This window comes from Argiope bruennichi, chromosome 1 (genome assembly GCF_947563725.1).
Source record: "Argiope bruennichi chromosome 1, qqArgBrue1.1, whole genome shotgun sequence".
NCBI classification, from domain to species: domain Eukaryota; kingdom Metazoa; phylum Arthropoda; class Arachnida; order Araneae; family Araneidae; genus Argiope; species Argiope bruennichi.
In genome coordinates this window covers 106979360-107002804 of record NC_079151.1, presented here as the reverse complement: position 1 = coordinate 107002804, position 23445 = coordinate 106979360, and the positions used below count along the sequence as shown (strand labels likewise).

General features: G+C 27.4%; 1 protein-coding gene across 3 annotated transcripts; it reads right to left on the bottom strand.

The window, feature by feature from the left end:
• Nucleotides 1-20: 20 nt before the first annotated feature.
• On the bottom strand, nt 21-23178 carry LOC129970995 (UDP-N-acetylglucosamine--peptide N-acetylglucosaminyltransferase 110 kDa subunit-like). 3 transcript variants are annotated; one of them, XM_056084504.1, is made up of 21 exons: nt 22870-23178; nt 18212-18277; nt 16988-17138; nt 15352-15595; nt 13845-13913; nt 10625-10741; nt 10222-10301; nt 10025-10114; nt 7993-8239; nt 7753-7853; nt 7045-7198; nt 6855-6956; nt 6442-6621; nt 6021-6173; nt 5785-5874; nt 5547-5672; nt 3423-3710; nt 3155-3343; nt 1383-1535; nt 782-1158; nt 21-451 (listed from the first exon to the last, which is right to left on the bottom strand). In XM_056084504.1, exons 1-21 carry the CDS (start codon nt 22910-22912, stop codon nt 298-300), a joined length of 3174 nt encoding a protein of 1057 aa, XP_055940479.1. In that variant the 5' UTR covers nt 22913-23178; the 3' UTR covers nt 21-297. The 3 variants fall into 3 exon arrangements, with proteins under 3 accessions (XP_055940479.1, XP_055940480.1, XP_055940481.1); XM_056084505.1 differs by having other exon boundaries at nt 22885-23178; XM_056084506.1 differs by lacking the exons at nt 15352-15595; nt 16988-17138; nt 18212-18277; nt 22870-23178 and adding an exon at nt 11461-11592 and having other exon boundaries at nt 13845-13889.
• Nucleotides 23179-23445: the final 267 nt, after the last annotated feature.

Here is a 23445-nt window from a genome sequence, read left to right as displayed (position 1 = left end):
TTAAAAATGATACAAAACAATCAGATATTCAGACTTTATTTCAATCCAACCAATACAACACAGCTTCAGTAATTTCACAGGCTTAGATATATGTATATATCCACAAGCAATAAAATAAAATAAATCTAATAACATAAGTATGAAATGATGATTATGGACAGTTGAATCAGACGTTGCTATAATACAAGCAAATAATTGAAATAAGTGTCAGGAACAAGGCATCACAGAGTGATTTCTGTCGGTCATTAATACAGTTTCCCTTCTTCCTCTTTTGAAGAATCAACAGTTTTTTTAAAACTATACTTCTGTAATGTGATTTGGTTTTTCTCCTCTTTCATGTTTACTCCACATGGCATAGAATAATCTCTCCAAATTTGTAGCATAAGTCTTGACATTAAACAAAGGACTTTCTGTTCGAGCAGCCCACACTTTACCTCGAATTACTTTTAAACTAAAATGGAAGGAGGGAAAAAAAAAATAAGTTAAAACACAGAAAAACTTAGAAATTATATATAACTTGGCAAGATGTATCCCAGTGTTAAAAAACATGTTCAGAGTGCAGAGTTTAAATCAATCTTTTAAGACTAGACTATTATCAATTTAGATTTTACATATTTCAATAAGTAAAAAAATGAAGTTGCATAAATTTTGCAAGACACAGCCTCATTATTCTTTATGAAAAAATAATCTTAGAAAATTTTAAATAATAAAACTAACCATGTCTTTCAATACTTATAAATATGGAACTTTGACATATATATTTTTTAGAAATAATACTTACTATTCTTTATCAGTACCCAGCCGCACAGCAATATCCTCATATTCTTGTCTTGTATGTGCAATCAATTCAGGTACACCCAAGCAAGTCAATTGAGATGAGGCCACTCGAGATGCTAGCGTTTCACCTGCCAATGTAACCATGGGTGTCCCTGCCCATAGAACATCCATGCCTGTGGTGTGACCATTGCATAGAGGTGTATCTAAACATAAATCAGCCAGCTGACCACGACGTACATGCTCTTCTTTGGCAGCAACATTTGAAAAGATTAGTCTGTTTGAAGACAATCCAAGCTGGTTTGCAGATTGCAAGATATTAGCCTCACCTACAGCAGGGAATCTAAGAAGCCACAAAACACTGTTTGGCACTCTTTTCAATATCTAAAAACAAAAATTTAAGAAAAGTTAGATCTAAATATAATGCGAAATAATTTTATTATATATATTTATTAATTTACACAATAAGTACTTAAATAACTTTCTAAAAATAATTGTTTACATTAACATTCCACACATTATAATATACCAAAAAAAATTCACATTCTTAAGATAATATAAGCATTTTGAATAGATTAGAAATTCATTCAGATAGATCAAAAACTTACATTAACCCAACTTTGGAGGGTGGCTGGATCTATTTTATATAACTGATTGAAATTACAATATACAATCGCATCTTCTGGTAAGCCATACTGTTGTCTAGATGTTACCAATATGCTTTTGGGTGCCTCTTCACCAGTTGCAGCCTTGTTATTTATCTTTTAAAAAAAGATGTAAACATGTATTATACATATTTTCTTAAAGAAGAAAGAAACTTTTACTTCTGTTAAATAACAAGAAAATTATTAATATTCATTAGCAATACAAAATATTAACCTCTGGTGTGAATGTAACACTTTTATCGAATCTAATATGTGATCCTTAAATATTTTGGCAATTAATTCCTGGTAAACGCATTTTCCTAAACTGGTTGGAAAAAAAAAAAAAAAAAAAAAAAAAAAAAGGGATACAAATCTATACTCAGACACAAAATCCCATGCCAAATTTGATATATTTATCATCACATTTACATGTATCTCAAAGTATGGACCAACACTCTTTGCTTTATTTGGCTCAAAATTTGATGTCTACACTATGGATGATAAAGATGTGTACCAATTTTATTTATCTGGAGCTTTTTGTTTTGTAGTTATCGTGTTAATTTATATTCGAACAGCTGGCAGACTTCCTTTTATTGTTCAAAATTGACAGAAATATACAAATTTGGTGTAAAGACCAGATATCGAATTTCATCTGTCTAACTCAAAACATTTTTGAGTTAACTTTATCAGGGACATTTTTCAAAATCAGAGAGGTCTGAAAGATGCTCTTATTTCATTTTTATACTTCCTCTATATTACATTTACAAGAAAGTTAAATTTTACATGGATTTCTTAACAAGCCTATTTAAGTAAAAATACTTGCCTTTTTACATTTCCCAAAAGATTTATAAAAAAATTATGATGTTTCACTTGTATTAAATCGGGTATAGAACTATACCATCTCAAATGAAAGTAGTAATTGTAGCTTAATACTTAACATTTTCCTTATTTTAAAATGTTAATAAATACATAGCTTGAACATAATTAAAATAAGTGTTAAGAACTGAATTACAAAGATACAATTTCACACTATTTAATACTATGAAGAATCAATTTACAAAGACAGAAAATAAAGTTCACTTTTCTGATAACAGGAGCAAAAATGGTTCTCTAGGTTCAATTTGATAAATGGATGACATAATAATGAAGCCGTTTTTCCAAAATTTACATATCTTTTTTCTTTAAAATCAGGAATTTGTCATTTAAATGGTTTGTGTATTCCAAAAATGTGGATAATTTAGCTGCTTAAAGGACCATACATGCAAGGAAAATATATTGGAGACTGTAAATTAAATCATTAAACAAATAAGGAGGGGAAAAAAAAAAAAAACCTTTGAATTGTAAAGTTAAGAAGTGAACTGGAAAAGTACAAAAATTTAATATGTAAAGTAAAAATGTAAGTGTTAAAAATTTACTGAGCATATGTGAATTTATTAAATATATTTAGAAATAAAATGTATTAGAAATAAAATGTTCTTAAGTTTTAGTCAATCAAGTAAGACGTTCATCTACTTAGTTTCTAAGATTACATTAATACCCAAGTCCAGCTTGTAATATTAAGTTGCTAAAAGTGTGAATTATTGTATTCCCATCTTTTATAAACTAATTTTCGAAGTACATAAAACAGTGATGTACTTGGGCTACTATTTATTTGTGATTGAGATAACAAATGCAGGTTTAATTACAATCATCAATGTAAATCAGCAATGAAAACACAAAATAAAATAAAATCTCACCTGGTTGGTAGCCAAACCATTCTGAACCACAATTCCATTAACTGAGGTCTGTACTTGTCCTGTACTAATCATGTTTTGCACAGGTATTGAAGGCAATTCAATAACAGTCTTTACAACTTCCACTTTTTCTATTTTTGGTTCTTCTTCTGCAGAGGCTATAGATGTAGCTACAGCTACTTCACGAATTTTCTGCACAGAAATAAATTTAGACAATTTCAAAATAAAAGTTATCACTTCTAATAAAATATTAAATTCTTCATATACTTACTTTTACTTCAGCCTTTTCTATGATTGGTGATAAATCTGTAGCATTTACTATGCTAACATTATCAGGAACCTCAGCCTTCCTGCCAACAGAATCTTTATCATCAATGATAGCTCTTTCAATCAGATGTGGAAACATCTGCCAATGGTCTCCTACAAAAAATGTGTCAGGCATGAAGGCCAATTTCTCTGAGTACTGTTGAGCAAGATTTACTGGAGATGTTACTCGGTCAGTAATAATGTAATCCATAAAAGGAGCACCACTAGTGCCAGGGTATCCCAACCACATCACCTACAAAATTTAACAAGATTTATTAAAAAAAATATTGAGCAAGGCATAACAATTCCTCTATCAAAATTGCTAATAATGGTTAAACATAATGAACAAAAATAAGAATTTTGCTTATTTACAAATAAAGTGATTATAACTAACATTATAATATCTATTATAATACAGAAACTTATTTCAGTTGTTAATTTGCACAATATTCACCTTTACAACAACTTTTTACACCAAACAACAATGTTTATAGTAAAATTTTTTCTGACTATATCTAAAAAGAGCAATTATCTTTCCTCTTAATTAAAACTATTTCTCCAATTGAATACAGATTGCAGTTAGAAAATTTCAGTCATTCATTATTGATAACCAATTGCACTTTGACCAATCAAACGTAAAAAGACATGGAATTCTATCCAGTGAGTAGCTTATCTACAAAACAATGTATAAATTTTTGCTTCCCTGCTTACAAAATAATGGCCACTGCAGCAGTTATTTAAATATCACCATAGTGAGACAAGCCATCTCATATTAGAAATTAACATTTTCCTGTATAATTTAATCTGTGATTTTTACATTTTTAATTAAATAGCTACACTATTAAGACAAATACGTTGTCTAAATTACAACTGTAAAAAAGAATTTCTTATTGGTAGCAAGATTTCATTTTCTATCAATGTATATATATATATATATATATATATATATATATATATATATATATATATATATATATATATATATATATATACACACACACACACACACACACACACACACACACACACACACACACACACACACACACACACACACACACACACCAATAGGTGTTCCTCGAAGTAAAACCATAACTTGTACTTTTAATAGTTACTAGCATCAAACTTATGAACATTGGGGGGGGGGGGAGGAGGACAAACAACCCCATTTTGACATTTAATCTAAAATACTATTAACAGTTCTTAATAGACAATGTATTTTAACTCCTTAATATGAAAATTTCTTAAGAAATCCTGATTTTTATAATGATTAAAATTTTTATGTAAATCTATTGTAATAAAAATGGACCCATACATTTTATTTATTCAAAATATATACAATTTTAAGGAAGATTTAATTGAATTAACTCTTTTAGTGAGCTATATGCAATTCTTGGTTTCCATTCTATAAAATCTTTTCTAACTTGGAAAAAGGTTGTTTATACTAAATCCAGTTTATTGTTAAATTTCTTATGGCATCTCAAATGAAAGAGTGAACGATATTTTCAGATAAATAAAAGACACAGAAAACAAGGCAGAAAGAACATTCAACAACTACACAATGAAATATTTTTTTTAAATGATGAATTTAAATTCTTTGAAAGTGTTAGAGGACACTGAAAATTATTTTTCTTTTAATTGGACAAGATTAATAAAGCAAAACTGAAATGGGTAAAAATAATATGAAATGAAAACTAATATACTTAGAGCCATGTAACTTAAATTTCAATTGGAGGCACCTCAGATAGGAGGACAAGACGTTTCTGGTATGGTTATTGGTTCTTGCCAGTCAAATAGGTACACAAATGGAATGGGGGTAGTCTAACCTCTACTGATGATAGGGTATACTCCCACGAGAAGGGCTATAACATGGCCTTTGATGGCCCTTAGGACACCACTTCAGTTCCCACAAATATTCTCATGCAGGTTTAGTAATTCAAATTTATCTGCACATCTCAAGGTGGATGGACTAGAGTAGTTTATTCATGACATACTGACATTTACATACATCACCCCCCCCACACACACAAGACTTTCAATATACAAAAGTTTGATTATATATTATTTTTCAATAATAAATAAAACTCACCTGTATAGGAGCAGGTCTGAGAGCAAATATTTCATTTCTAGCCCCTTTTGTGTAACCATTCATATTAACTAAAATATGAATACCATCGGCAAATATTTTATCAGCTGCTTTTCCATTGCAGGGCATCTGTAAATTGATTAAATATATTTATTAATTCAAATTATAATTGAATTTGAATAACTACAACAGCAAAAACTTTGATACAATATAATTTATGTATATAAGGATTAATACTAACCTGAGAGAGATCTATGAAATGATGAGCTTCCTGTGCAATTTTAGATCTAAAAGTAGTACCATCATCAGGACTAAGAGCATAACAAAATATCTAAAAAGAAGAATGAGATTAATATGTAATGAAACCTGACATGCAATTAATTAAACATGCAAAGTTTAAAAATACAGAATGGGAATTAAAGATTATTAAAGAAGCAAATTAACTATCAAAACACTCTTAGTAGTTAAATTTCTTACTTCAACTTTATCTCTATTATGCATCCCAGGTACACTTTGCATGAGATGAGAGGTAGGATGGTTGCCAAAATCAGAACTCACATATCCTATCTTAAGAATTTTAGTTTTCAGCTCTTTAGGATGTTGATAAGGAGGTTTGTGCAAAACTTGAATCTAAGGAAAATGTTAAAATAATTCACTAATGAACAACTGAAATGCTACAGCTTCTATCAGTTACAAAAAAAAAAAAAAAGCATAAAATAAATGATATTAATTTAATTATTAAAATATAAAATTTACTTGAAAGTGAAATTAAATAGCCATTTCATGCATGCTCTTTTAATTATAAAAACAATTTCATTACTATTTTCAATAAACCTCCCTTTATCAAACTTTATAATTTGCCAATTTCTTTAAAAATTAAAAAAGAGAATAGGGATACCTTTTCTAAACAGAGATTTGCATGACGAGCAGCAATTGCTTTCCTAAACTCATGAGAGAGAGGATAAAGCATACTATGATGTGGATGAACAGATGGCAACCTGTTCTTTTCCAACTGATCTGCCACAATTGATACCAACTTTTTCATACGGGCTTCATAGTCAGTCCAATCACAAACAATCTAAACAAACATCAATGAGACAAATCATTCACCAATATTTTAACTGTGAGAAAATGGTATGGAAGAAATGCTAGAATTCTTATGTTAATAAATTATTTCACTATTAAAATATTCATTATTTCATAATAAAAAGATGTTAGAATTTCAAAAGTTAATTATACATTTTCATGTACTTCACCAGTTGTCCATAAATCATTTTATCAATATAAAATTGTATTGTTATAAAAACAAACCTGTAAACAGTGAGCTAAGTTGCAATAAGCATCAGGAAAATCTGGTTTTAACTTAAGAGCTGTTCGATATGATGCTATGGCTTCAGGAATATTTCCAGAATCCTGCAATAAAATAAAAGAATGCTTAAATATATTTATACAAAAAAAAAAAAAATCACACGAAATAAAAAGTAATTGAGCTAAAACTTGCCTTGTGAATTGATGCTAAATTACTATGGGCATCAGCAAAAGCAGGATTGATTTGAATAGCTCTAGAGTAACATTGCAAGGCACCTTGTATGTCTCCCATTTCTTTCAAGGTGTTCCCCATATTTGAATATGCATCAGCAAATGTAGGAGATATCCTAAAAACAGAGTAAAAATACTTTAATTTTCAACAACTCTAATAATACAACTCTACAATATCAATCACTGAATCTTATTAAAGAAATTCAATGAATGGACTTTAGCATAAAACTGGAGATACTTCAATTGCAAATAATTATGTACATACTTCAAAAAACAAGCATATCACAAAACCTTAATGCAAAATTTTACACTGTTACCTTTATTACACAGAACAGTTAAGGTAAGATTCTAAATATTTTATACTACTATAAGCAATTTGTAAACTTTGATGCAATTAGTTACGATAACAAGATCAATTAAAAAACACTACAATTTAACTAGCAATTTCTTGTCTTTGCATAGTGTAAACTATTGCATTGCATATACTATTTATAAATAAAAGCATCGAATTTGCAATAACATGTTATTTTCAAGGTTCCCTTCCTTTTCTTTTTTTTCAATATCTAGTAAGAACAAGCCAAGAAATGCCCTAAGTCAAATCCTGATAACATGGAAAACAAAGCATCAAAGAACGAACAGAGGGAGACATAAAATCCTGCAAAACATTTACCTAATAGCTTCTTTGTAATGCATCAGGGCTTCGTTTAACTTTCCTTGCTGTTGCAACACACTGGCTAAATTAGAATGAGCTGCAGCAAATTCAGGAAAAACCTGAAAAATTCATTTATACAGATTTTTAAAATCTATAAATATATAAAAAGCTTATATATACATATTAGCACTGGATGCATAGATAAAATATGCGATGCATAGATTTTACCAATTGCATTTTTTACATATGCATATTTACTTCTAAAGCCTTCAGATATAGACGAGTAGCTTCTTCAATAAAGCCCTGTTCACGCTTGATATTTGCAAGATTGTTGAGGGAATCTGCATGTGTAGGGCACAGTCGGAGAGCTGTGTTGTAACAGTCTTCAGCTTCTGATACAAGGCCCTTTTCTTTCAAAGCATTTGCCAGATTGCAGTAAGCATCAGGAAAATTAGGTTGCAGTTCAATTGCACGCCGATATGTATCAATAGCTAGGTCAATCAAGCTAAAATAATAAAATAAGCAATAACATATAAAAAGTGTTATGCAAGAACATTATTAATATTTTAGATACTAGCAAGTTAAAAAAAATATCAACAAGATGAATATTTCCAAGATTATAAAAATGAATTTCTATTAAAGAAGAAACAAATTATGCATCACTGGTATCTTCATATGAATCAACATAAAAAAGTTGCCTTCAAAGGTAAATAATTCAGAACAGAAATTTATATTATATATATATATATGCATAAGTAAACCTGTATATTTTTTAATCATAGGATGTTTAACAATAATGCATAATTTTTATTGAACATCTTTAAAATTATTCTTAAATTAGTATTCTTTAAATTTTAATATTTCTGTATTTGCATAATATACTTGTAAAAAATAAATGTTTAATATCTTCTATTGTAAAATAAATGATATCTTTTTGTCTTTGACAAAATATAAAATTAATAAAATATTAAACAATTTAGCCAACTTTAATACGATAAAAGTCTCTTATAAACTGGTAATTTCTTATCAATTAGATGGATACATCATTTTTGAAAATGCCGATAGTGACGCAAAATCATAACATGACAAAAATTTTATATTTGACTTTTTTATATACGCTGCAACAAATAAGATTCGATTTATAGCTAGAAGAGAAAGTGTAAATTTTCTCTTGCACTAACTCGCCATACTTGGTAATTTCATTTGCACTTTTATAAAGCCATGAACTAAAGCATTCCAGAAAGGCTACATGATTTAAGAAGTTTTTAGGAAATTTTTAAGAAGGGGGGAGGGGGGGGAAAGAAAAAGCACCATTTAGAAATGGCCAGGGAATAAAAAATAGTCTTATCACTCTTCCCTTCTAAATTTAATAAAAGCCTTTTATAAATATTTAACATTCTGAAAATTCAAAAAAACTTGTTTTTTAACCTATAAGTAAAAATGTTTACTTAAAAAAATTACAGAAAAATGTGATTATATATTTTACGAAGAAATGAAAATGAGGTAACGAATTGTTTTCATAAATAATGGAAACAAATCCATGACACTGGGGGGGGGGGGGGGGGAAGACAAATCTGCATATTTTCCCTTAACAACACTCAAGAAGGTCAAATTTACACCTATCAGGCATGACTAAAACTAAATCTTCAGCATCTCCGAATTTTGCTAAAATTCAGATATATTTTGAGTTGTAACAAGTATGATATAATATGCATTTTGTAAAGATCCTTTGGGATAACCTTTAAAAAATAGTGTAAATTGTCGAAAAAAGAGGGAGAGGGAAAAAAAATTCATTAAGTGTTAAAGGAAACACCTTTAGATAATAACTTTGAATCTATTTCATCTTGAATTCTTCCCTTTGTTACTGGTTTTCTTTCTTCATGCATCTGGTAAAGAAGCCTTTAAGAACATGATTCCGATTTATTGTATACAATGTATGGGGAAACAAAAAAGTTTTGTTCGAAATTCTTGAAAAAATTAAGCACTTTTTAAGAAACTTTGCTAAATCCCAGCTTCAGATGAGAATTCAAGATTCACAAAAACACATTTCTTGAAAAATGCTAATACACAAGGAAAAAAAATTGAAGCACTGACAAAATAAAAACTACGCACAATATTTTGGACAATGAAATTACAATGTCCATTTCTTTCATAGGTTTTGATAAACTAATAAAATTCTACAATTTTCTAAATGGATTTAGGATGTATTTTTTGAGATTTTTAAAAAATTATATTAAATTATGTGTTAGTTTATATGAAATCTAAATTATAAGAATGCAATAATTCATACCCTTGTTCATAATAAACACAAGCCAAGTTCCCATGAACAACAGCATTGCTTGGGTTTAAATTCAATGCACGGAGATATGCAGCAACAGCTCTATATAAAGAATATAAGAATAAGTAATACATTCATAGTACTAAAAAGAAAAAATGGTATTTCAAGTTACAACAGTTACTAAAAACAATGAGGAAAATAATTTGTACCTGTCAAATATTCTGGCTTCTTTTAAAACATTTCCCAAATTTATATATGCATCCAAGAAATTAGGATCCAATGCCACAGCCTGAAATTAAAAATATAAGAATTTAATACTAACTAATAAAATGCTTGAAAAATAAACGCTGTTAGATATTTTTTATGCAACACATATAACAATATTAAATAAAATTAACAACAAAAAAACCTTTATAGGAATTAACATATATTTTTCTTTATAAAATATTAAGCTACAAAGAGAATTAGGACACTAAAAAACTGACTATAATATTCCTTAAAATAAGTATGCATAAATTTGATTAAAAAACACTAATCAAAGAAATCATGCACATTCATTTTGAGCTGAAAAAAAAAAATTAAAAAAAGAATGAACACTAGAAGAATACTTACTTTCTCAAAATGATGAATAGCCAACCATATTTCTCCCTGAGCATTGAAAACACATCCCAAGTTGCTCCATGCAACAGCAAAAGTTGGACAGGTTTCAATAGCTTTTAAGTAGCATGCCTTTGATGAATCACATAAAAAAACAGCATAAAAATAATGTTATTCTAAGAAATGACATTAAGGAATCAATCTTTTGCAGTCAATGATCTGGATGCGCTAAGCAAATTCGCAACGCAATTGTTCAGCGCTTTTTTCCAATCAGAATGAATAAAGGATTTGCCATTTAATAAATTATGCCATACTGCAAAATATACTGACTGAGTTGTATCAATGAAAAACAGAAATATTGCATATATATTGTAATGAGAATATTAAAATCAAATAACCCATAATTCATTCTGCTTGAAACGCTAAATGCAAGCAATACGCAAAAATGCAGCAAACGCAGCAGATGAAACTCGCACGCCACAATGCCACAGAATCACTGACTGCAATTTGTTCTTACTTTTAACATGCACATATGTCATGTTAAAAATTAAACAAAATGAAAACAAAAAAACATAAAAGGAACCTCCTAAAATTTCATTTAAAAATACTATCACTTACTGATATTATAACTAGTCCACAATTCCTACATCTTACTTCAGCATCCCATTACTATAAAGTAGGAGGGAACTGGTAATAAACTGTGGAGAAAATCAAAAGAGGGGAACTTACAAATCGAGAGTATTTTTTAATCTCACTTGTACATTTAAATTTTCAAAGTGTAAAATTTAACTTTCAATATTCTCCACAAAATTAAAACCCAGCATAGCACAAACTAAACATTTTATTATTACCACAGAACTGGAGAACGCCGACTGTTCCATAGAGCTTCATAATCCTGGATGCTAAGAGATCCACGTGCAGCTTACTCTTAGTATCGGCCTTTTCTCCTGAGATTACGCAAAGCCCTATTATTAGCGCTATTTCTTAAGGAAGAAAAAAGAAAATCTCAAATTAGAAGTGTCCTCATATCCAAAGCACAGTAAACAGCTGTAATCAGCCTTCCTTTACATCTAAGTTTATGAAAAAAAATAAGAAGTCCAACAAAATAAAAAGAAAAATAAGAATAAAAGAAGCCCCAGGAAAAAAATTTTAATTTGTGATATCCCTTTCTTCCCAATTCATATCTAGTTAGTAAACTTAGTTGAGAATTAACAAAATGCACAATTATAAATTTTATATTAATTTATTATTATAGACATTATGGAGCAGAAATCTACTCTCCCCCCTAATTTACTAAGAGACTGCTAATTACTAAAAAATTAAAAAAATAAAATGAATTAATCTATTTACTTCTAATTAAAAATTCTACACATTAATGTTTCATGCAATATTAAGAACTCTTATTGAAAAAAAAAAATAAAAAAAATCGTGTGATTTAGGAAGTGAGTGAAAAATTACAAAATTCAATACATTAAAAAAAAAAAAAAAAACCCACTGCACTATTTATTTGATTGGGAAAATCTTAACGATATAGTACCTCAACTTTAAATAAATTTCTATGACAATTCTTGAGTTTCATTAAATGAAAATTTTATATAATTGCAAAATAATTTTTCCCAATTCATATAATTACCAAATTAATCCATCATGAATTTAGATTTAGAAGTAAAATTTTTCAGTTAGATTTAAGAGTCCAAATAAAGCTATAAAATCATGAAAAATCAACTTCAGATATTTTTGGTATTTCAAAATCATTATAAAGATTATATCTACCGATTTTGGAAGTACATCCCCATATTTAAATTTTTAATTCATCAAATTCAAGAAATTAAGCATAATAATTTTGCTGATAAATGCTCTAATTAATCAAGGTTAAAAACCACCAATTACCAGAGAGAAAAAGAATAATGCAAACAGAATAACAATAGCACAGTTATAAACAGTGAATATGAAAGATAACATTTTTAACAGAGAAGTTTACAACAGAATGAAATAGCATGCACTGGAACAAAAATAAAAATCAGCAATATTCATACTAAAAGAGAAAAATGTTTTAAGGAAGGCTGCTCTGCATATACTCACTTAAAAAAATTCCTGCAAAAGGTAAAAAAAAGAAAATATTTCTAGCTGTTAAAAAAAAAAATGTGAAAAATACAATATATATGTACATAAATTTCTTTCATAGGCAACAGCAGGCAATACAGAAAACATTAAAATTTTAAGGTTTAAAAAAAGGCCAAGTTTCTGTGAAACATACAACAGAGCATGCAGCAAAAAATAAAAGTCATGCGAGAGCGCAAAGTAAAAAAAGCATCTTTCTTTGAACCAATCTGTTAAAGAATATCAAATGTGAATCATATATAAAGTCTTAGTTAACAATAGACAAAATTATGATATCTTAATATTGCTTTATCTTAATATCATTTCAAATAATAAACCTCGTTTTTCATTTTTTCTTTCTGGGATAGGTACAAAGAAAAATGTTTTTCTTCCTTTCAGAACATGTAGGATTAAAGCGCTAGAGCAAGTGCGTGTCCTGAAATTTGAGTGATAAAGCAAAGATGCAGCATTAAAAGTATACACAAAAACTCCAAGAATGACTTAGTTCTCCTACAATGTCCTGCTAATTTCCTGCAACATCCGATTAAGTATTAGAAACTAACTGGAATCAGATAAATTAATTTATCCTTACAAATGAAACTTGGCCTTTTAGAAAGTCTTAAAATAAAAATGAAATATTCTGTATCAATTTTTTTTTTTAGTAAATAAAAAAAGTTCTACGTCTAAATGCTGAATTTAAGCAATTTTTAATATTTTTGATAAAAATCTGCTAAAAGAGTTCTTATTACCAAGAAAATTACTCTTAAAATTGAAGTATTATTACGTTTAGTATGAGAAATTTTAGAATAGAAATATTTGAGAATGTGAAAGTTGATACACCAATCATCTAGAATATATTTCACAGCTTCGTAATATGTTGTTAAAAAAAAAAAAAAAAGAGAAGGGAAGGAAAATTTTAAGAAACTATGTAAAAATACTGAGATGCAAATTTTAGATCACAAAAATCAAAAAGGACTACTTTTATATAAAGGAAAATTAAATATATAAGAAAAGTGCAAATGTTTGCCATTTTATAAGCCTTTCTGGTCGTGTAATTCCAAAATTAAGATATTTTGCAGTTGCCTATGAATGATCATAAAACAAATAAAAAATCTGATTAAAATGAATTACATACCTTTGCTTCATCTAATCTCCCTAACGCTTTTAAAAGATTACCTAAATCACTCCTAACACAATACAGGTCCTGAAACAATTTTCTAAGTCTTATAATCATATACAAGTACAATATAAAAATAAAACTATATATAAAATTAAATTTTATATTGGCTTCAGTTCACTAAATTTTTTTAACACAATATTTATTTCATATATAAAACCTAATGAAAATTAAGAATAAGAATCTTTTATCAATTCTACAAGATCATGCATGTGTTGACAGATACATTCACACAGAAAAACTTGAGTCAAAATTTTGATTTTTATGATCCATCATATTTTAAATAATCGTATCTGTTTTTAAGAAAACTATTTATTAACCACCTTTGGCGACCAGCTTGTTTCGCCAGATTGATTTTTTAATTTGTTGAACATAATAAACATGGAAGGCATTTTTTAAAAATTCTCCTTGTTTGATGCAATTAAAAAAAAGATTAATTTAACAGAATAAATGCATTATTAATAATGATGGACTTAAATTGAAAATGCATATACATTACAAAATTAAAGTGGAGGAGAAAACCCTATTTTGGAGTTAATATTAAAAAGAGAGGATACTGATAAAAAGCATGCAATTGAATATTACGATGAGTGAATTTCATCACAATATTAAAAACAGCCATAGATGCACGACTATCATATTTGATGCTTTTTCAAATTGCAAAATTATGGGCAAATGAGCTAATAACTGGATTTCCTATTTTATTCAAAAGGTCACTTGCAAAGTATTGCTTTTACAAGACAAAAATTTAAATTTACCAATTTATTATAATTACACAGATTGCATATTGCACTTAAAAATTTTATTATAAATAAAGGAAAATATACAGAAATAAAATTAATACAGCTAAAAAAAGGTAAATTTTTTGATTTTTAAGGTCATGTAATAGACATTTTTGCAAAATAAATTTTAGAAGATATCAGGATAATAAGTTCATTTGGTGGTTTAGTCCACTTTCACGATACATTATACTTTGCTTTACTGGCTATTCCTTGATTTTTTAAAAAATATCTTTTCTCTGACCGAGTGGAATATTTAGTGATGACAAGTTCTTTCCACAACATTTCCAATAATGCTTTGTAAATTCATTAATTAGAGAAGTGCTGAATTAGTAAAGTTGTAAATTTTTTTTTTTTACACCTGGCTATTATGGTTTCACATTCAATAGTGATAATGTTTTTGTTTTTCTTTGCTACACATCTAAGCATTTTAGGAATATAGATTGTTGTTATCACCATATTATCAAAGAATATAACTAAAACAACTGCATATAACGAGGAAAAAGTCATTTCCAGAGAAATTTTATCTATAGTTGTAGAAATTTTCTATAAAATTCATAGTAACAACAAAGAATCCAAAGCATTTAGCATGCAATGTCATCTTCATTTATTTAGAGATTTTTTAAAAAAACCTAATGATATAAAATATTTTTACATTCCAAATAGATTAAAAGCTAAACACTCACAGGATTGTATTGCAAAGCTGACACATAAGCTTGAACTGCTTGTTCCATGTCCCCTGCAGCAACAAGAGCAGCAGCCAAGTTGATGTAGCCATCAATAAAATCTGGTTTCAATCGAACTGCGTGCCTATAATTTTCTAAAGCCTCCTGCAACTGCCCTCTTTCCTTGAAGACATTTCCCAAGTTAGAATATGCTTCTGCCAGCATAGGATTTTGCTTTATGGCTAAGGTACTAAAATGAGCAGACCTGAAAAGAATCCCACCGCCATTAAATATAACCAAGGAATTAAAATTATTAAAAAGATGGTTGAGGATGAATTATGTAAGTGTTACTTTGAATACATTATACTATTTTCTGATCATCTGATTCAAAATATTTGAGTTTGTATCTTTAAGATTTCCAATTTAAATCCATAATAATTCCACTTTCATTTATTCACAATATTTAATTGAAGTTAATAAAGTACAAAAATTTAAACCAGAAACAAAATGTGAAGTCTGAAACCAATGCAACTGCAAGAAATGCTCTCTTAAATATATAAAAGCATACAACAAAAACAAAACATCACAAAAAGTATTTTGTAGATTCCCTGATGAAATACATAATAGAACAGACACTTTTATTTCCATGTTATATTGAAATGAGCATAAAATATTTAGTATGAGACAATTCTACAAGAAAATTTAATGAATTTTGAAGGACATAAACTTTATTCAAAATGCTTTAAATAATGAGCAACTTATTTAGCAAGAGTAATTGCCCTTTTATACATTTTTTATGGGATAATCCTCTAAAATTGGCATCTTTTATTAATTTTACCAATTATCTGTCTGCTTTTAGCTTCACAGTTCATTTAAAGACATATTTCATAACAATGAAATTTAATGTGAAAATGCTTCAGTTTCTAGTATAATAAATTACCCTTTCACTGTCATCCACTGTATATGAAAATTTCTGTTTTTTCTCTGTTTTTTACAACATTAGAACAAACAAAAATAAAAACTCAAACATATAAACATTTACAAAGTGTAGCAATTTTTTCAAGTTATAACTGGTTATTTTAAAATCAAAATTACCCACAGCACTTTATGTAAAAATTTATAATAGTACATTCTACGTTGATTTTGATTAGATTATTAGTAACAGATTTTAAGAATTTTCATTACCATTAAAGCAATTCATGGTCCTTCAAGCATGCTTAAATTTTATTTAGAAATGAAAATGTACATTATAATAATGCTTAGAATTTATTTTGACATATAATATGAAACGAAATAAAAAAAGAAAATGAATGTCTATTTAAATGAGAAACATTTTTGAAATACACGACATTTTTCAACATAATTACATTTAGATGCAACTGATATTGTAACTATAAGCAATATTTAAAATTTATATTAAAACGAACACTTTTGACATTTATATTATATTCCTTCTTCGAACATTTCAAAAAATACTAGCATTTTTACATTTTTTTTATTAATAGTTAATATCAGAAAAATTTTTTCAGATAAGAGAAACTAAATATGCCCTTGAATTTAAGATTTTTAAGGCATGAAATTTCTGTAAAATACATTACAGAATATCTTTAATATTAGTAACATTATCATTCTAATATTACATTAAACTAATTCTTACTTGTCTAATCTTCTACACTGAAAATGAATAGAACTGAGTAAAAGCAAGACTCCAGTATTGGTTGGATCTTGTCTCCAGAGTTGCATGCAATGCCTTTCTGCATTCTCATAATCTCCCATCTGATATTCACGGTGAGCCAGTTCAGCTAAACCTAAAAATATGAATCAAGACAAATAACAGTTTTTATGATGGATATGATAGTTACGTTTCAACATAAAATTCCAAACATAAGAATACAAGAAAAAGTATTCTATAGAGTTGAATTAAAAAATTAATATAGAGAATAAATATGAATAGTGCATATTTTTTTATGCAAAATTAAAACTAAACTCTAAATAAAAATTGTAATTTTACGTTGTTATACTTTGGCAATTATAAACTTTAATTATAGTACTGCTAATAGATTCAATTTTAACATTTTTTTAAAATCTTAAATAATTTAACAAAATTGTTATTTCAGAAAAAAATTCACAGGTGTGGACTAACTTTATCTTTTGTCTTATTAAATTGATTGATACAGACAGGGCAGACTGAAAAAAGGGGGAAAAAATGTTTCTGATTTTCTAATGACTGACCACTTTTCAAATATATATATGAAAATTATAATGTATTAATTGGACACATATTTTACTGAATTCTAAAATTATATACTGCAGCTTATATCATATTACTGTAGTTTAAATGCAAGGAATCTTAACATCACATTAACAACAATGTCATCTTTTGCAGCAATTCAACCCTCCTGAAATTCATTTTACAAATTTTTAAGAAATAATACATCTACCATTTATGCCAAAACTTGCTTATTCATAAAATTTTAAATTCCATAATTTTTTACACCTATTTTCACATACTGAAGTCAAAACTATACAAAGGAATTTTGGATATATAATTCTTATAATGTCCAATACCATTAACACTCAATAATATTTACATTAAAAAAAATGAACATGAGAATATTGTGTTCAAATTATTAAATTTTGGTAGGGAAAGCCAGGAATATTAGATGGAAAAGCACATACTAGTGTACTAATTTTGTTAGCCAAATAATACACAATCTAATAAAGAATTATCTAAAGTTTAGCTGTAATTTAAAAATAAACATTATAAACTTAGTTTATAAGACAATAGCTCAGACAATAAGTTTTCTACACTTCCTATGAATTTGTAATATGACTGAAGCAATTATTTTATTTCACCGTGATATAAAATATGGCAACTTACTTTGCAAAGCCACAGCAGTAGTTATGTTAAGGTCATTAGTTTTGCTTCTTTTGTTTCCATTGACACCTTAGGGATGAAAATGAAATAAGTGGGATTGAAGCTAGTTATATTTTATACTTAGAAGTTTAAAAAGATTCTAATATCTTTTCAGACATCTTGAAAAACAGCCAAAATTTTCAATGGAAAAAAAAGCACATAAAAATAATGCAGTCATCTTAAATTATATAAAAATAAAATTACATACTATGAAAAATATAAATAAGCTCAGATGCTCGAGACCGTTTGTGTTCATAAAAATATATATAACATAAAGTATATATTCCGATACAAAATAAATTAAAATACAGGTTAAAATAAACTAAAAATTTGAAAAAATAACGAATATTCTCGATAAATAAATTAACATGTCTGAAAAATTTAAGATTTCACAAAACCCCTAAATACAAGGACATTCATTATCAAAAAAAAAAAAAAAAAAAAAAAAAAAAAGAATTAAATCTCACTAGGATCTAAAAGCACAGTACAAAACAGAACTAGCTTGCCTAATTATAAAAACCTTACATTTGATAAGAAAGGAACCTTTTCTTCTACAAAGATTGTGCAATTTTTTTTAAAGAGTAAATATGTTACTGCTTACTAAGAAATTTTATATAAAATAATTTTAATTGCGCATTTGACTAACCACTCTAACATAACAACGATTATTAAATAACAAAATTTAATGTCTAGGTTAAAAATACACAAAAAGAATAATTAATACTGGCAGAATCACAATTAGTTTTGAAGATGTGCCACCAATAAGGTACTGCTCTAAATTAGTATTGAAAATGCTGGTGAATCAACCAGGGTTAAATGTTAAAATAACAGCGATCTAGATTTTTTTTTTTTGAAGATCTTTAAAAATTTCTGTTTTATAGCTTGTTTCAGGGTTTAATTTTTTTGAAATCTTTGTTTTGCAACAGTTAAGAATTTAAACACTTATTAATTTCTTTAAAAAAGTATTGTCTAAAATTCAGAACACTATAATCTTAGATTTTTTTTTTTTTTTTTTTCAAATCAACCAACACTACTGACAGATTTTATATTCAGAGTATACAAAACTGTTAAAAAGTTATGTAATTTTCTTTGTTAAATTTTTAAAAAAAATATTTTATACTTGCAAGAAACCATTTTTCTTGAAGGTAATCAGATTAAATCTGTTATTTTGGCTAATTTAATGTTTGTAACTTAAAATTTATAAATTAAAACTGATGAAATGTATCTAGTTTTAGAAGCTGAGGAAAAGAAAAATGGTGTCAAAGGTTTTATTGTCTACTGGCCTCCACAAACTTAATTTGACCTTAATGCTTGCTAGAAGTTTACAGCATGCATGTGTGGAGTGATTATAACTGCAAATTACTACATTATGAATATCAAACATTTAGAAAGATATGTTACCTATCTTCATTCAACAAGGGAGAAAGCCTCCTCATCTGTTCTGAATTTTTTACAAAACAAATTTATTTTAAACTTTTTTTGTTCAAAGGATCAATGGTAAAGCCTGTTTATCCGATAACACAAACCAGTAAACACTCTTCTAACTTGCAATTATGTAATAACTGCAAAGTCACATTATTCATAATAAACTTTTATCCCGAATAGCAAGAAACGTGTTTTTGTTTTTTTAATGTTATTATAATTAATAATTATGATCTCTCAATATAAGAAATTATAAATTAACTGTATAACTCTATAAGCCCTAGCTCGACTGCCTTGTTTGACAGGGACTTGACTTGGATGCTTCAATGAATTTAAGGGGCCAAGGGTAATTTGGGATGAGAGCACCACATGCTCCATATGGGGGTTTCGTTACCCTTGACAGTGATTAATGAGTGGCTTAAGCATAACTTAGCTATGCGTGTAAAGGAAAAAGGCACTTAAGAGAGTAACTAAGACAGTAAACATTTATCAGTAAAGAAAACCTAAATTCAATGATTTTATTAAATTACAAAAGCTGTAAGTTTTTTTTTAATGCATAAAACATTAAAAGTTTTAACAATTAAAAAACTACTTCTTTCCTCTTTATTGACACTAATTATTAAAATATTTTTTTTAGAAATCTTTTTATTCATATTTTTTCATGATACCTTATTTAATTACAAATCGATTTTTAAAAATGTATTGTTTTACTAAAAAAAAATACCATTAAATATTTCATAAATTTTTTTAGCAATTACTGTTTATACCCCTTAACTTTTTACAATTAATATAGTTTAGAAAAAATATGGAGACTTAATTAAAATCAATTACTATATAAAATTTAGATATAAAAGAAAATTCAATGCATTTAATTTCAATTTCGAAGAAACTTCTGTGAGAATAATTGAAAAATTATGAGGCAATTAGGAAAGGTTTACATATGCCAAGAAGTACAAATAATCTTATATTTAACTAACTTTATTTGTCAAAAGTTCCCAATTTTAAACAATAAAAAAATCTTGTTATTTGGGACAAAATTTATTATGTCTTAATTATGAAATTAAATAGAAAATAATTTTAATCCAAAGACTAATTAGAAGTGTAGTAAGAATTCTACAAGATTATGTAATGAAAATTTTTAAATGGATGAATAATCAGAAGAAATAATATTTTTCTGTTAAATATGCCTAGAGCATTTTTTTCCCTTCCAAATTATTAACTGCTAATATATATATATATATTTTTTAAGAAGAAGCAAAGGGGATTTTTACAAATTACACTCTATATTATTACTGACATTTGGAAATTAGAGATATTTAAAATTTTATTTTAGTAAAATAATAAATTTTAATGCTAAATTTTTGTTTAACCTTGTCAGTTTTTCGAACCACAAATGCCTTATTTAATACTGCACCATAATTACAAACTTTTTAAAATTTTTATTGATCGGTTAAAAAAAAATGCTCATTTTAACTTTAATAATTAAAAACAAGCTTGCATTTTCTAGACTTTAGTAGTTAAATAATTTCCTGTTCATTAAAGATAAAGATTTTGCTTTGTAAATGTTTTAAAAAAATAATTACAAAAAAGCTAATTCTAAAAAAACAATAAGATTTTTACAACAAAGAAATTGTATACTTGAATAGAAATTATAGTAATTGACAGGCATGCAAAAATTAACATTTTTTTAAAAAATTACCTAATTGATTAAAAGTTCAAAGATCACACAAATATACTACTTAGTACACACATCACAAAATTTTTTTTGCAATAATTTTACCTATTTGCTAATAAAATGGTTACGTTTTATATTATATATTAAAAAGTATTTATATTTGGATGAGTTTTTATGCATTATTCAAGATTTTTTTTTTTTTTTTTTGAGGAATAGTTATCAGTCTTAATGAACTTAAAATATCAACTATATTTTTCATGCTTGATAAATAAGAAAATACACTTTTGAATAAAAAAAAATCCAAAGGAGATTTGAAGGTAATAATGTTTTATGTTTAATTAGTTTATACATATTTTATTTTTAAAATTTACTCGTAATTCTACTGCAACAATAAAATGGAAATTTTAAAAATGTATCTAAATTTTTCGAAGCAACAACAAATTAAAAAAAAAAATCTTCCCTCAAAACATAAGCAAACAAAGGGGGCAAAAAAACAGTAAGTGTCTCCTTCCTGCGATTTTTCTGAAGGAAGGGATGATTCCATTCTAATTTCATCCATGAGTCAGGTCTCGAGGCTTTGAGGCACTGAAATTCTCCCATTTGCTGGGTTCATAGAGTTAAAGTAAGCTAATATATCCATTCAGTTCTCATAAAAATTTGATTAATTTGTAGAAGTTTTAATATGCATAGTACACAGAATCCTCACATAAATATCTATTAAGGCTAAATTTATTTGCATATAAATGTATGAGATACAAATGCTAATGTAATACTACTAAACAAATTAGCCTTTTTTTTTAAATAAAAAAAAGTTAGAGTTCTAATTTAAATATATTGATTAATCACGCCAGTATGAAACTGAATTCTTCAGGAATAAGAAAGGCTATATTAAAAGTACATGCTAAAAACTACCAAAAAAAATCTTCAAAATTTTTTAATAAAGTTAAAATTTAAACACTGTGTTCAACATTGGCTCTCAATCAACATAGCAATGACCCAATAATAATAAATCAAGGAAAAGATTGAATTTCAAAAGGCATTCATCCCTACTGTATGGCGAAAAGCAAATAAGGTTTAGTCCGACCAAATCAAGTTTTGTCTGATTTGACCTCGTCAGAATAGTCTTTCAAAATAATGCAACAGTCGAATTATCAATAAAACGTTATGTTATATGCATTAAAAATCATGCTTTGTTAATTTCTTGGGGAATTCAAAAAATATACGGAAGTTGTGGTAAATAAATGAAAATTGGAACCCAATTGCACGCTTAAAAAGGCTTAAGAATTTTTAAATTTCTTATTAGAATATGAATTTCAAAGTTTTTTCAGTCATTTATAAAAATCTGCAAAATGTAAATGACAACATAATTCAAACAAAGACACAGGTATTATAGGTATGAATCAGGCTTGTTTTGAGTAACGTCGACCTTGTGTAATTAAAATTGGAATTTATGTCAAATTTAGATAAAAGCAATGACTATTAATGATTCTAGATTATATTTTACAAAAATAAAAACATTACATACAAACTGGCATGTTACCTGATGACTCGCTGACTACAGCCGCCATGAGTTATATTTAACAAAAGATGTCTAAAAATTTGCAATTACGTAGCTTCCAGATTAATACGACTTAGGATACAATGTACTTAATATGTTGACGCGTACTGATGCAGTAAAAATTTTAAAATTGATACAAAGATTGAAACAGCAATCAAATTAATTTCAATCTCATTAAAAAGGTCGCATAAAATTAAATTTATTAGACAATGATTATCTTTATCATTTAGTACGCCGCATTTCACTTTGGCAAGGCCTTTGTGACGTCACGGATGCGGAGATGCATGCAGTCGTAGAGATGTTGAGTAAAGTTGAGTGGATAAGATCGTTTTTCTTTTTACTGCAATTATTGAATGATATCATTTAACAATAAATATTATAAAAAATTAAAATAAAATTTTGCGTATTTCTTCTATGTGAAGTAATATGTAATCCTACTAGGCGATATCTTCATTGTGATCGGAAGCAGTATTTAGAAACCAATTTCATTCACTATGCGAGTTTGCCGTCCGGTATTAGAAGTTTCGTTTTCTTCGCAGCGTT